This window comes from Heteronotia binoei, chromosome 12, assembly GCF_032191835.1.
Source record: "Heteronotia binoei isolate CCM8104 ecotype False Entrance Well chromosome 12, APGP_CSIRO_Hbin_v1, whole genome shotgun sequence".
NCBI lineage: Eukaryota > Metazoa > Chordata > Lepidosauria > Squamata > Gekkonidae > Heteronotia > Heteronotia binoei.
The window spans coordinates 57,555,721-57,570,875 of record NC_083234.1 but is presented as its reverse complement, the minus strand read 5'-3'; the positions used below and the strand labels follow the sequence as shown (position 1 = coordinate 57,570,875).

General features: G+C 43.4%; 1 protein-coding gene across 5 annotated transcripts in view; it reads right to left on the bottom strand.

The window, feature by feature from the left end:
- The window catches only part of GAPVD1 (GTPase activating protein and VPS9 domains 1), a 52,188-nt gene that overhangs the window by 13,415 nt on the left and 23,618 nt on the right, over positions 1-15,155 (bottom strand). Inside the window, exons 4-14 of one of the 5 annotated variants that reach the window (XM_060251762.1) lie at positions 13,880-13,966; positions 12,831-12,965; positions 12,504-12,693; positions 10,539-10,619; positions 7,289-7,449; positions 6,077-6,143; positions 5,657-5,782; positions 3,816-3,989; positions 2,245-2,385; positions 1,262-1,396; positions 258-377 (exon numbers count right to left, since the gene is read on the bottom strand). In XM_060251762.1, the coding sequence (XP_060107745.1) occupies positions 258-377; positions 1,262-1,396; positions 2,245-2,385; positions 3,816-3,989; positions 5,657-5,782; positions 6,077-6,143; positions 7,289-7,449; positions 10,539-10,619; positions 12,504-12,693; positions 12,831-12,965; positions 13,880-13,966 (1,417 nt within the window). Of the gene's footprint in view, positions 1-257; positions 378-1,261; positions 1,397-2,244; positions 2,386-3,815; positions 3,990-5,656; positions 5,783-6,013; positions 6,144-7,288; positions 7,450-10,538; positions 10,620-12,503; positions 12,694-12,830; positions 12,966-13,879; positions 13,967-15,155 lie in introns of all 5 variants that reach the window. The other 4 variants (XM_060251761.1, XM_060251764.1, XM_060251763.1 and 1 more) reach the window with 4 other exon arrangements.

Below are 15,155 nucleotides of genomic sequence, written 5' to 3'. Positions count from 1 at the left end.
TCTGTTCTATACTAAGAAGCCTCAATCATATTGAATGTATCTCCTACCCAAAAGAGAGAATGCCGTCTAAGTGCAAAGACTGGCCATCCCAACAGGAAAAGGAGACGCAGTCTCTCCATAGAACAAGGCATTGACAGGAAACCCTCCCATCAGTTTTCCCTCCTGTGCCTTGTGGCTGGGATGGGGAGTTGAGTGTTTGGGGCCACACGTTGGAATTACACGCACGTTAAGTATGACACGGCCACACTGCCTCTTACCATGAGCAGTTTCATCCATATCAGGGCTGGTTACAGAATCTTTTCCACCAAAGTCTGAGCTACACTCAGACCGGAGGTCCTCAATCTTGTTGGGAATATCCTCAGAGGTTGCACTAATACCTTAGGAAAGAGGAAGAGAAAAGACATTGTTGAGAAAAGACGTCAAGACTGAAGATGTGAAATGGTGTTTTCTAAGTGAAACTTTGCTGTTTAGCTCAGATGTTTGAGTGCATGGGGTTCAAAGAAAATTTATACAAATAAGGTAGACAAACTAAAAATCCCTCTCCTCAGGACAAGGATTTGTCCATTTTTCTGCTTCCTGCATCATAAATTTTATATCACTTTACAGTGCGTCACATATAAAGCTGCTCTATATCTCTTTTTTTACTGTTTTTCTTGAGTCATCAGCTAATAACTGTTTTTCTCCTCCTCTGCCATTATTTCCTTCGTTCTTCAGAACTTTCCTTCCTTCTTTAACTTCATTTATGATCAAGGTCAACTTTACCAGTCACATGGCACCTGGTGCTTAATAAATATTACAGTAAAATTAATAATGATAGCCCAAACCACCCACTGTAGAGTAAGTTTCAGAAACCCATGCCTCTCATACTGTATTAACAATGTGGGAAAGAGATGCCACAATGTGCCCTGGTACCATTCCTTTCAGGGCTTTAGTAAAAGACTAGTATTGTGTTGACAGCTATTGGTTTGTTTCTTTTTTTTGGCTTTGAACTGCAACCAGTTGCAGCAGGTAACTTCTTATGCTGGGTACAAGTGGGCCAGCAGTCCCAGTACAAGGCAGCGCCATATGTTTAGGTGAGTGCATGCTTTGTGGGCAGAAGGTTCGAGCTCCAGTACCAGGTATCTCCACTCTAAGGGGTCTCAGGTGGTAGGTTCCTTTGCCAGAGATCCAGAAAAGGTGCTACCAGGGCAGACAAGAGGACCAGATGGGCCAAGACTCCAAGGCAGACTCACATGATCACCATCTCCCATACAAGACTCACCTGACACCACACTAAGGCCTGGCGTACTGGGGCGGGAACTGACCTCCCTGACATCGGTGTCATCAGAGGTGCTGCCCACTCCAGAGCAGCTCTCCAGCTCCTGCAGCCTTTCCTCCTGCTTTAGGTCTGGAGCCTCTAAATGGGAAACAGAACACACAGGGCTCATTCCAGCCATTCTAGGGCCCAAGCATCAGCCGTTTCAGGAAATTTTTGTTACATCAATTTAAGCTGCCTTTGGCAGTTGAGCAAACAATCTTTAAAATGAGGGCAGAAGAGTTTATTTCGTTTTTATTCCACCCTTCCTCCAAAGAGTTCAGGGCATCTCACAGGGCTCTGCCCCTCATTCATTATGTCCTCACAACAGCCCAGTGAAATAGGTTTGGCTGAAAGCAACCAGTCCAATGTCACCCACTGAGTCGCATTTGACTCTCAATCGCCTGAGCCCTAGCACAGGGGTGGCCAAACTGCAGCTCGGGAGCCACATGTGGCTCTTTCACACATATTGTGTGGCTCTCGAAGCCCCACCGCTGGCTTGGAGAATGCATTTAGAGTTAAAGTTGCTTTCTTTCCACCTCTCCCTGCCTCCTCCCACCCCCATCTGTTTGCCTTCCTCCCTTGTCTCACAGCTCTCAAACATCTGATGTTCATGTCTTGCGGCTCTCAGACATCTAACATTTATTCTATGAGGCTCTTATATTAAGCAAGTAGGACCACCCCTGCACTAGCCCAACACTGCAACTCCCACTCTGCACTGAATTTGGAGGAACAGAGGCCAAAGGAAGGGACAGAACAAGAAAGGAAGATAGACAGGTAAGAGGTGAAGGCCTTTGAAGGTAAGGAAGGGATGGAAAACCAGTGAAGAAATCTGAATGCCGTAGTCAAGCTCCCTCCACTGGTTCTATCTACTGCAGCAGACAGATGGCTGCGTTCCTTGAAGGCTCCCACCCTGCAGACAAGGGGTCCTTTAAGTGAAGCATTCTGACCTGAATCGCTCGGTAGCACTTCCACACTCCAAGCTTCGCTGGTGGTTTCCGAGATGGTTGAACCCGTGCAGGGGTCAAGCAACACTGACCCTGAACCGGGCAAGCATAGCAAGCTCCCCAGCATATTCTCAGCTGCTGCACCTGCGGAAGCAACCTTGAAAGCATTGAAAAGGCAGGGAGGTATGCCAAAGCCACCGTTATCCAATCCCCTGGAGGCCTTAGGGAAGGATCCTCCACTGCCTGCCTGCTAAGGAACACAGACCTGTGCCTACAGCAACAAGGAGAAACCAGCAAAACATCTTAACTGTGCCTAACACATACAGAGAAATCCTCATTTCCAACCAGTACTCTTGTTCCAAATTAAATGGACAAAAGGTTGATTTATACATATGATAAACCTGCTGCAGAAGCAGTGGTTTGGGTTCTCATGGAAACCCAATCTGTGGTTTGCCACTACATGAACAAACCTTGTGCTTGCATGCTCCCCTCCTGCACCATGTGCCCAATTCCCTCCAGTTCATGGCTTCCGACCCAGCAGATAATGGTTGATGCCTGCCTTCCACAACCCATAGAGCAGGGGTGGCCAACGGTAGCTCTCCAGATGTTTTTTGCCTACAACTCCCATCAGCCCCAGCCATTGGGCATGCTGGCTGGGGCTGATGGGAGTCGTAGGCAAAAAACATCTGGAGAGCTACCGTTGGCCACCCCTGCCATAGAGTTTCTAATTATGGCCTGCAAAGGAGTCTCAAACCAGCACTCTGAGCAGAAGACTGTCAGAGCAAGAGGGCTCAAGAGTGCAAGGAAACAAGGGCTCGTGCCATGCCCAACCATAGGCTTGCCTAGTATATCTGAATCAGGTGGCAGCTTTGCCATAGTTGGGCCCAACATGCCTACTGTAATGTGTATGAAGACCAATCCCTAAGTGTGTATGGTTCCTTCCTAGGCCAGCCTTTGTCCTAGCAGCTGCAGGGCACTGTTACGGGAAGTAACCCTTGTCAAAGTTCAACTGAGATCTTCAGCAGAGGCCCTGTTCTCACTGCGCCCTCCTTCAGGGATCAGGGGGATGAGCTACAAAGGACAGGGCCTTCTTTGTGTCCACTTCTGATATTTGGAACTTGCTCCCTGCAGTTGTTTATCTGGCCCCCAGCTTGGCTAATTGCAAGTACAAGGTGAAACCCTTTCACTTCACACCCAAGGTCTTGGTTGAGTTTGGCTTGCTGCTGGATTTTATATATTTTTTGGTTATAACTGTGGATTAACTGGATGTATTGATGATTTTATTAATAAATATTATTAGTAAGCAGTCTCAGTCTTCCAGCTGGCAGGAGATAAGTTAAGATAATTATTTTGTTGTGGCTTATACAGGACTCCCAAGTAGTCTCCATCCAGGCAGTACTAAGATCCAATTCTGTTTAGCTTCATCAGTATCACAGTATCAGAAGCCCTCACACCACTAACTGCAACCACTGCAAGAGGAAACTCAGATAGGCAGAAATGGGTTTGCTTGTGATTATATCACTTAATCAATGTGTTGTCCAAAGATATTTTCCATCAAAAGCAGTGTACATTACCTGCAATTTCTTGCAAGCGGTCCTCATCGATATTTGGATCGAAGTCACTCCCCAGGACATCAGTGCTCCATGTTTCGCTCACAGTTTCCGAGATGTCTCTGTCATCTGTTAACCCCATCATATCACGAATCTCAAACTTACGGAGCTTGTCATCAAGATTATCCTGAGTGGTAGCTGTCAGAAAACAAGAAGCTTCATTCAAAACAGTTCTCCCGTCTCCATTTGCAAATGGTGCCACACAAGTAGGAATCATCACCACTCGGATTCCAGAGGGCTTCTTCCTGGAGAAAGAACTCCATTATGGGATGTAAAGGCACACTGTAGGAAAGTATTTTTATTCATTATTACTTACTACATGCTACACAATGATACTTCTCAGCTGTAGTCAGTCAACAGCGACTGATATTTAAAGATAACTTTTAGAAAAGAGAGACGATATTTGAACACATGCTAAACAAACAGATATCAAGAGTGACCCTCCCATTTCCAGCACAAGCTGTTTGTTCTGACAGACAGAGCTGCCTGTCAGCCACACAGCTAGTTACAAAGTCGCTTCCTCACAGACCCTGCCTACAGCCTACAGCCATATTTCACATAGACGGGGCTTTTTATTTATTTTCACTTGTCGTTGCAGAAGACTTAAAGCAACCCCCTGTGGGGTTTTCAAGCTAAAAGACAAACAGAGGTGAAGTTGCCCTTGCTTGCCTCTGTGTAGCAACCTTGGACTTCCTTGGTGATCTCCTATCCTAGCAATAACCAGGGCTGACCCTGCTAACTTCCTGAAGAAACCAGGCTAGCCTGGATCATCTAGGTCAGGGTATTTTTTTTAATGCAGAGAATAAATGTTTAACTGGATAAATATGCCAGGTGCTTGAATGGCAGAAGACTGATAGGAGCCAGAGCTTGGTATGGTGTCAGCACAAGCAGGAAGAAGCAGAGCTTGGCCTACAGAAAATCCCACCACAGTAGGGAAGTGTGACTCGGCCCACCCTTAAAGACAGTGTTGTTACTTTTCTAAAATTGATCAGAAAACTTCACATTTAATGGAAGTCCAGTTTCTTTAGATGACCAAGAGTGATTTAAAAAAACACATGATATGCTGTATACGGTGCTGGTAAAGAAATCTAGCGCTTGTGTTGGTTTAGAGCTGCTTCACACACTAGGCTGGATCCTTTGATTCCCTTCTGCTAGCAGAAAATCCTATCTCCAGCGTAAGATTCTGCCATTGGCACAGAGCCCTAGGACCCAGGTTATAATATGTGTCTGGACCTACATAACGTACTAAAAGCCTGTATTTGTGTGTCACACAGGCACCCTTCATCAGAGAGCTGAATTAGTTGCTTTTCTTTCTGTCAAGCCCATCCAAGTCTCCCAGCCATCTAGCCCAGCACTACTCATGCCACACTTTGCAGAGAGCCACATTCACAATCACCATCAACCAAGAGAGTTGGGGGACTACAGTATGCCTGCCATTTTCTTCCTGCCTTGGCTTCTCTGCCTCTGTTCACTTTCCTGCCTTCCCTCCTTCTCCTGGATGTCTTCTCTTTACTTCAAAGGGCTTACCTCTTGTGGCTTTAACTCAAGTTGGTTGCCAGTCTTGCCCTACTTCCAGTGCACCTGTGTATTTCCAGGTGCAGCCTCAGAGGTGCGGAACAACCCCCTGAAACCCAAATTTAAAAGCACAGACACAGATGGAATATGAAAGAGCCATAAGCAGTTTGTGAGTTGCAAAGTGAATACCTCTCCTCTAACCATTGCACCACATTGGCTCTCTTTCACCCAAGGGGCTTAGGACAGCACACATGGTTTGCACTTTCTCCAGTTTACCCTCACAGCAATACCTTGTTCATGTTCCAGAAGCTGCAGGGCTTCCACCCCGTTGCTGCCTGATGGGCCTGCACCCAGTTCAGACACAGATTCCCCTTCCAAATCCAGCGAGGACACAGAATTAGAGCGGTTTGAAGGGCCTGGTGGAGAGAGGTTCTGTTGTTAATCTGAGCCCAGTAAAGAAAAAAGATGCAAGCAGTAAGCGCAACGAAGGATGTGCAAAGACAGAACACGTTCCCCACACAGATCAGCCAATGGAATGAGCAGATTACCACATCTTTTACAACACAGGCCAAAATACACACTAGCTACAATGAAAGAAGCTCCTTTAAATATTGTCTGACACACAAGATACTAAAGTGACCCTTCACCTTCAGATATTCCTTCCAGATTATCACTGCAGAGGGAAAAGCGCAAGGTTTTATCAGGTTTACCGTGGAGTTTGGCTTCATCAACAGGGACATCTCCTTGCCCTCCATCAGCAAGCTGCATGTTTAAAACCTAGGAGGGCAGCAAGAAGATAAAAGTCAGGATTTCAGAAAATCATTTACTATATGCTAAATATCCAAGGCAGAAATTTAGCCTCACTGTAGGACCTCTTTGGGCCTTCAACATCAAAAGCTTTTTAGGAGCAGCTCACAGTGCAATACTCCTCCCGTTTGCTCAGCGTTATTAAACACAGCAGGAATCAAGGGAGCCTCTTACTCAGCAGAGTTAATTATATGCAGAAATGTAGGACATTTAACTCAGGCATGCCAGGCAGACACGAGGCTAGCCTTATTTCTGCAAAGAGTTCTGAGATGCTGAAAAACAGCTTGCCTACTAACCAAAGCCCAGGATAAAGCAGACATTAAGGCTGAGGAACCCATTATAGTGTATTCAGAATTGGTGTCTATAGTTGTCTTCCAAAACAGACTAGAAGGGGAGAAATAATGGAAGACTAGCAAAATTGGGGAGGTGACCCCTTGACGTTTGGCAATGTTTATTCAGCATACATGGTGGAGAGGGTTCTGTTGAGAATAATGAAACTTCCACCCAGAGGGTCCTCAAAACTTCTATGAATTCCTGGAATGCCTTGCTGGGTTAAATCTACAGTTCATCAAGTCCAGCTGGGCTAACTGCAATGAAAAAACCTATCCACCACACATTTTTTTTAAAATTGCCACCATTAGTAGGGACTGTCAATATATCTTGGTTCTGATGATGATTTCTATATAGTTAATGAAAGGATCCCACAAACAAATGCATGACATCTCAAGATATGTGACCTGCGCTCAGTGCAGTCCTGGAAATTCATAACCTATTCCTCTATTGGAACAAAAACCACATATCTCATTCTATACCTGGTTTGAGTTATGCATCTTTATCTTGTATTCAGACTCTTCTTCCACTCTGCCTTATACATTTGATACTTACAACATCTACATAAAATTATAGAGTAACTGTTATGTGCAGGGACACAGCCTAGAATTTGGGCTAAACAAAAGGAAGTATTACTTCATGATTGCTGAACACAGCCAGATGGCTGCTATTTAAAATGGCAGCAGACCTATTCCGAATTTCACGGCTGCTCACAATTTCTGTATTAGAGACAACAGCCTGTCCTGCAACACACAGCTCTTATCAACCCCACCATGGTCCAATACCTCATTTTCTGACATCATTCCTGGAGTTATTTGGGGTCCAGTCCCAAGAGAAATAACCAAGACTTCTTCTGGTTGAACTTCTTGTATTGTCTCCTGGGATGGTCCATCGTGGTCAGCATGCTGGTCCATCTGCATATTCGACCGGCTTCTGCTGCGGGTGGCTGGAACATTTGTGGGATCATTTTATACAAGGTACTTGACAGGTCCAAACAGAACAAATGCAAACTCTAGAAGGACTTTGCATGGGTAATCATTCTCTATCACATGCAGACTGGAGAACACGCAAGAGGACATTTATGGACAGGAACATGGACAGCGCAGTGCTACAGTCACATCCCCCCCTCCAGTTGTTGTTGTAGAAGTACATGGGAGCTTCCTTCTCCATCAAGAAGCATCAGGGAAAACCTTAACAATACACCTTCCAACTAGCTAAATGGTCGCTGACCACAAGAGGTCCAATAGCAAGTTCCAACAGAGGACAAGAGCTGTGTACATAGAAGAATTTGGGTTGATGGGCCTTCGTTACACCTCATTTAGCAAGGGAAAATGTTTCCATTTGCTAAAAACTCCCTCTTTCTGAAAGTACAAGGATGATAGCATCCACAGCAGCTGGTCCTCTGCAAAGGCGAAATCATGCTTCTCCTCCCCCTTTATACTCTTCCACAAGTAATGCTAGTACCAGTTACTACTTCAAAGGAACTTAAATGCCAATTCCTCATCATCCTTTTCTTCAATAAAGAAATCTAAGGCTCAGTTCAGATACCATGAAAAATGTATTTAAACCAACAATGGTATGATGGTCCAGAAGTGGGCTACTCCACTAACCAGGATCTGACACATGGGCCTGATGCTGATTTATTAACCACACATGTATAATATAATATAAACACATACATTCAAGCTTGTTTCCCAGAGTTTCCCTCACCCTTTCCCCAACGACACAGACACCTGATGAGAGCAAAAAGGGTGAAGCCAATATTTGTCCAGATGATCATCTTTCAAGTCAAATCATGAATTATACTGAATATAATTCCCATTGGTCCATCGTAGTCAGAACTGTCTGATCAGACTACCAATGGTTTTCCAAGGCCTCAGGGACAGCTTGTTCACATCACCATCATGTGATCCTCTTAGCTGGAGATGCCAAGAATTGAACATGCAATCATTCACATGCCAAGCAGATGCTGTAGCACTGAGCCACAGCCCCTCCCCTAGAAATACTGGTTTCAGAAACTAGCAGTTGTTAAAATAATCCAAAACTTGAGGTTATGTCTGAACCAATCTTATCTAACCTGACAAAATCATTTACAGCTGATAATCTGACCCACTCCATTGTTTGCATGTCAAATCTACACTGCTTCTACAATTCCAGAGCTGAAAATACAGATTTGGGGTACTTTCAGAAACAACAGTGAGAGCTCCACAGAATCTACATCTCTCGCTAACCCTTTAAAAGATACAAGACCAGTTTTCCAGCTTGTCTACAATTCAAACAGCAGAGGATTTCCTTTCCTTTGCTAAACAGTGATTCTAATCCCTAACACATCAATACAGAGAAGAGGTTTACATGACACTTGAAGACAAAACATGGAATACAGAGAAAAGGGACCGCAGCACATCTTAAATATGGGCTCTCTGCTATTTTAAACCATCTCTTAACCATCAATTACAAAGCACTGTGTGTGCTTTCATCTCTACCCCACCATTTCTGGAAAATTTTAAGACGACAGCTAATTCATGGCAGAGAAGAGAGCATTCCACATAATACACTATGGCAAAAAGCTCACACTGGCCGCACATCCTGCTAAAGTGACAACTGCTGGAACAGCTCTATGCCCAAGCTGCAGCAGAGCTCTGGATTTTGGACAATCACTAAACTCAAGCAACTAACAACATACTGGGTCCTAAACAACCAACTCTTAACATCTGGAGGGTTTGCAGAATAATGTTTAGCAGCTCTGAGCCTTTTTCTAATACTCTTTTAATGCAATCATGATGCATAGGAGGAAAGCTAAGCAAAACTGGAGAGAAACTTAAACACTTTATATACACACATGGAAACCATAAACTGCACCAGATTATACTTTTAAACAACACCTAATCAACTTGTTCAGAAAGCTAACTTGTTGCCAAAGTCCTCTCTGCTCTTCTGGTGCAGAAAATACCTGTTAGAAACTAGCTCTAGTTACCCATGATATATGATATGAGGGCTCCTAGCTGAACCCAGCATTGTTCCCACCTACCCTCTTGCCAAACCAGGATTTTAAACCTGGACTAAACTCTGATTCAGAAACCAAGTAAGCAGTGGGGATTCAATTGAGTTAACATGTATGCATGTTGCAGGTTGTCCAAGTTTCTAACTGGACTGAATTATTTCAGCTAACAAGAAAAAGTTGTATGTTTAAATGTTGTCCCTGAACCGGGGTGGGGGGGGACCCTTCTGCGAACAGAAATGTGCACTTCTAGGGGATCACTAGGCTGACTCACATGCTGGTTTCCAACACAGAGAGGGAAGACTAAAACACAATCACACACACACACCCCGAGACTGGTGTGGTACGTCCAGGAACAGTTTTGATTTAGCTGCTTTTATACACACTGGCTCAAAGCACAGCTAACCACTGCAAAGCAGAAGTTAAACAACCCAGTCAAAAGATCCCGCTTTTTAAACTGAAAAGCAGATTGCTGGATACATTCCTTTAAAAACTTGCAACCAGGTTGCCATTTTTAAAACCCAAGAGAAAATCTGCATATACATGATGACACCAACATAGCCTGAAATCAGTGGGTTTTGCAAGCAGGAAAGAAGTAGAGAGCTGCTCCTGAAATTTACTGAGGAACCACTTCTGATGGACAAGAAGTGCATGGAAGAAAGAAAGCATGACAGCCTAAGCATGCAAAAGTGTTTCAATGCACCTCTTCAGATCATGGGTGACCCTTCCAGGTCTCAGTTGGTATTCTACAACTGCAATCTAAGTAGAGGCTCTCTGGAATTTCCCCCCCCCCCCTTACACTCATTTCAAGGAATCACATTCTGAATCTGCGCTCCAGTTTATCATGCACTAACTTTGACTGAAGTTTTTCAGCATTTTCTCTAGCTATTTTTAAAAAAAGAAAAGCAGCAAGCTTCCTGCAAGAAGGTGTTTGTTGCCTGAAGGGTAGCTGGTGACACAAACATGCACACAAAACAGCAATGACTTTATGGAGGTGCTAACAAAAAGAGGAAGGAGGGAAGGGTTCCATTACCCACCAAAAGGGGTTACTAGGTTTATGTGAGCTGTCAGGTTGGTGGCCGAAGTGTCCCAGGCAGTGATGGCTGCCAACTGTTGTCCTGAGTTGACAGTGTTAAAAAGAAAGAGGAATTAAGCCATTGGACAAGAGAAATACTCATTCAGTTGTGAAGTAAATATAAAAGCAAATTATTTCAGAGGGGGTTGAATAAAGCGATCCATCAATGGAAGCTGCTGACAGCCGCTGATTTCCACAGCTTTCCACCACCCCCACCAGTCCCTTCCAGCGGCAGGAAAGTTGAATTCTGGAGATTGTGGGACCTGCATGAAGTAATAGCCAAGAAGATCTGTGGATAGCAATAAAAAAGCAAGCAAAATCACCCTTCCTGGCTCTTCTGTCAGCAGAGCACTGACAGAAGAGCAAAAGGGAATAATTCTGCCCTCTTCCTGCAGCCTACAGATCTGTGTGCCTACTACACCATGTACCTTTTCCACGGCTGGAAAGGACTGCTGTAGGAAGCAAGGGAAATCTGTGATCCTTGCTAAGGTGGGTAACTGGTTCCAACCTAATGGAGGAATATAGTTTTACAAAGATGGCTACAAAAGTCTGCTTCTTCAGTAACATTTTTGTAAAGTTAAACTAACACAATTGTCAAGATATGCTCAAAAGTGTCTGGGCAATACCTGGTAAAATCCCAGAAACCAAGGGAATGTTAAGTAATGATAAGAACACAAAACCCAATATTAAAATATAACACAGATGATGCAATTAAGCAAAATGCAAGGGGAATTACATTACATCAGCCTAATTTGTATAGATTAGGCAAATCGCATAATCCTCATTTTTCTGGGAGCAAAACTCAGGGGTTTTTTTTCAGTGCAGAGTACACACAGCTCTGGGCTGAGGGAGAGTGTCCATGTAAGGCCTCCCAAAACAAAAGCCCAACTTTTTCTTTCTGCAGCATTTAAAAATGGGGCATTTGATACAAAAGCCTGTGTCATCCTTCAACCAAGGAATAAAGATTGTATTCAACTAAAAAAAAAACCAATGGACCAATAAGCCTTTGAAAGCTGGACCAATAAGCCTTTGAAGGTCCTAGAACTAATGAGTTCACATGCTACCAACCGAGACCAGTATGACCCAGTGGACATGGACCACAGAGACCTGGGCTGAAATCTATACCAAGTACTGAACTCAGTAAGTGGCCTCGAAAAAATTCCTGAGTGCTCGTCCTAGACTACTGTGCAGAATCAACATAATAAAATAGGTTGATTCTATTTACACTATCCTGGGCACCTGGGAGGAAAGGCAAGATAAAAATGTGATAAGGGAATAAATATTTTTACAGCCCTGCCTATTTCCAGCAGCAAACTCCACACACAGGTAGAAGCGAAGCCAACAGAGTACTAGAAGGATACTATCCAGAGAAACAAAGCCAGAGGAGTTGGCTTAGATGTCCTTCTGATCCCATTCCACTCCATGCATCTATTCAGTAAAACACTCCATATGATCCTGTCAAGAGCGTAGGACTCTGAGGTCCTAAGCAGTACTGCTGTTAAAGGACTGAGGTACTAAGATATCCAGCAACATGCTACACAAGCAGCTTTCAAAATGCATTCTGGGGAATGTTGTGGTTCCTTGCAACCTTACTGGCGGTTCCTCAATGAGAAGACTGATGATTGCAGATAAGTTTCCCTGCAGTTTCAGGAGACTGCTGGAATTGCTCCAGAGGGCAACATTTGTTCAAACAGGGCACCAACAAGGGGCAAAAAACCAGGCCAACATCTGAGGTTATCTTACTGCATACCCTACAAACTTGTTCAGAATATTTATATGGCACTGCAGAAGGTACAGAGAGGTCAGTTAGCACACATCAGTGCAAAAAACAGTTCTGTGGATTAGAATATTTTAAAAAGACAGTGCCCTGTAACAAAGGGAGAGGGAAAAGCAAACCTGCAAAAAACCCTACTTTGACTTTCCTTACCTATAGGCAATCGATTTTTTTTGTTGGCCGGAGTGGTTGCTGGCGAGAGTTGTGGGGTGTTGTAAGGGGTCATTTCCAGGCTGCTGCTCTTTCCTGGCTTGCTCTGGGGCAGATTTGATAGGAGGTTTTCCAGAGCTGCCCGATCCTCCTTCAGCTGGTCACCGGACATGACATTCCTCATAAAGCTGACCTGAAAATGCAGGGACCATCAGAACAGGCAGGAAGTATTACCCACATGTGCTGGTTCCCCCACACACAAAAAAGGGGGTGGGGAAGGGACATTCAGCAAATATTTGCAGAATCCCACCAAAAAGTCCAGTGATTTACCAGGCCAGTAAGTTGGCTATAGGTCACATAAACCACAGTCCTGCTCAGCCCTTCCAGAAGATTAACAGAGGACATGGGAGGTGTTTCCACTGCACGTCCACTGATGACAACATCCAGAAATGCAGCTACACAACCCTGCAAAGAGAGGAGAAAAATCCAAGCTTCAGTGAGCCATTTTCAACATTCTGTTAATAGTGATTACCTCTTTTGATATTTACTATTTTTCTTTTCTCCCTTCCCAAAGAAATCCACAGCAACTGACAAAGCCAATAAAAAGCTAAACAATGAACTATCCTCTGCCCCAAAGTTAAGCATGTGAATAAAACCATTAAACACAGTATTAGAGTAAAAACAAGGGCGAAGATACCAAAACCTTTAAAAGCACAGCATAAGAAAACAGAGAGTAAGCACTGATAAGAGAAGCAACATAAAACTGACAAGACATAAAACTCCACAAGGGAAAAGAAACACAACAGGACAAGAGGCATCACTCTTGTGCTTTTTTAAAGGTGCCACTGCAAACATTTAGGGCACAATTAACTGGTTAGAATAACTAAGAGAAATTTTAATAGACCAAAAACTATCTTCCCTACGATTTTTTTAAAAAAAAACTAAATATAATTTTTTAAAATCGATGTTTCCCCCCATTTTTTCTTTTGTATACGCAAATCTCTGCAAATGTAGCAGATTTAGAGACTAACATTTGTATAGCTGACTAAAATTCTTTTAGTTGTGTGCTACTCCCACTTTTCAACTCTGAAAAGCTACATGGGTTAAAACCGAGTAAGCACCTTTTTCCACCCTGAGATCCTGGAGTGCTGCCAGAGAGTAGGCAATCCCATTCTGGATGGACAAACAGGCATGGCCTATGTTATTTTAGTAGGCCCAAAGCTCAGAGAAAGAGCACAGCAAAAGACTTTTGGGGAGTGCCAGGGTATTCTTTGTATCCTGGAAAAGACTTCTGCAGCACTATCTCTGGGTTTAATGTTACACAGGATAAGAATATATCACACATAGAGAGATACAGTTTGTACAATCCTGGCTCTTACTTTGTCGAATTTACACAAGTTACTCTTCATACGAGGATCTCCTTCTTCAGAACCAGTCATCGCCAGCTGCTGAAGAAGTCTCCCAACCTAGGACAAGAAGCCAGTTAGACACAGATGGTAAAAAAAACCAACCTTCCCTCAGATGAAACCAAGTGAAAAACCAACTCATATTCCACTTGCCAAGATTTGAAACACTGCATACATCTGCCTTTGAATTAAAATATTTTATATGGAGACATTCACAGCAAAGCGCCTGAACAAGGCTTCTATACATCTAAGAAATCTTTGAAGACCTCTCTCTCAGCTCAAAGAGTGCCTTGTTTCACAGATCTCATGTCTCTGCTTGTACTAAAAACTACATGGAATGCATGCAAAGCCTTTTTCTGTAATAATCAAACTAGTCTTAACATTGCTTTGCCAGTGGGTTGATTTTCATACACAATGAAAATGTGACAAGGACTATGCATGGACCATGGTGCATATACCTCTGTGGACTGTTTTATTATTATATCAGTCCTTAGGTCAATCATACAGAAGGAAAATACAAACATACAACATTTCCAAGATTTTAAAATACGTGAATAAAACATTTTTTAAAAAGTTTAAAATTTCATCTGTTATCTTCTTACCATAACTACCTATTATCTAACTATCAGGCAATTTCCATACCTGAGTATCACCATACAAAAACTGGCTACTTGTAATCTTGGGGGTGTCTATCAGATAGAAGGAACTCAAGTTTAGCTTTCTGAAGGCCCAATTTTTTTCAATGCCACGTTATAATACAGGCATATGAAAAACATGTGTTCTGTAGTCGCAATCTCCCTTAACAGGCAAGTACAGAGCCTTACTGTGCGAGGAACAGTCTTAGAATTCCCTTCAAGTACACCAGAAGGGAGGGCAGAGCACCTTGTCAGAGTGAAGGCTCTCCTATACTCTTATTTCCAACTATGTCAAATAGTTTGCCGGTTCAACTGTGTTTTTAATGCTTGCCCTCATCACAGTATTTTGTAAGCTAGAGAGAAAGGATTGGTATTCTATATCCTCAGTTCTCTGCTTAACTAATTTTGTTGCCTGGACTATTCCACAGGATAAGATAACTCCCTGGGGAGAAAGACCAATTCTCAGCAGATAATTCTACACATAATTATACCAGTTTGATTGGGAATTGTCTCACTGTATCAGAGGGAGTAAAACCTTGTGGGTTAAGATGTCCCTTTGGCCTTATATAAATAGACTGAACACAAACCCAGGCTTCAACTTTTAGACAACCTGT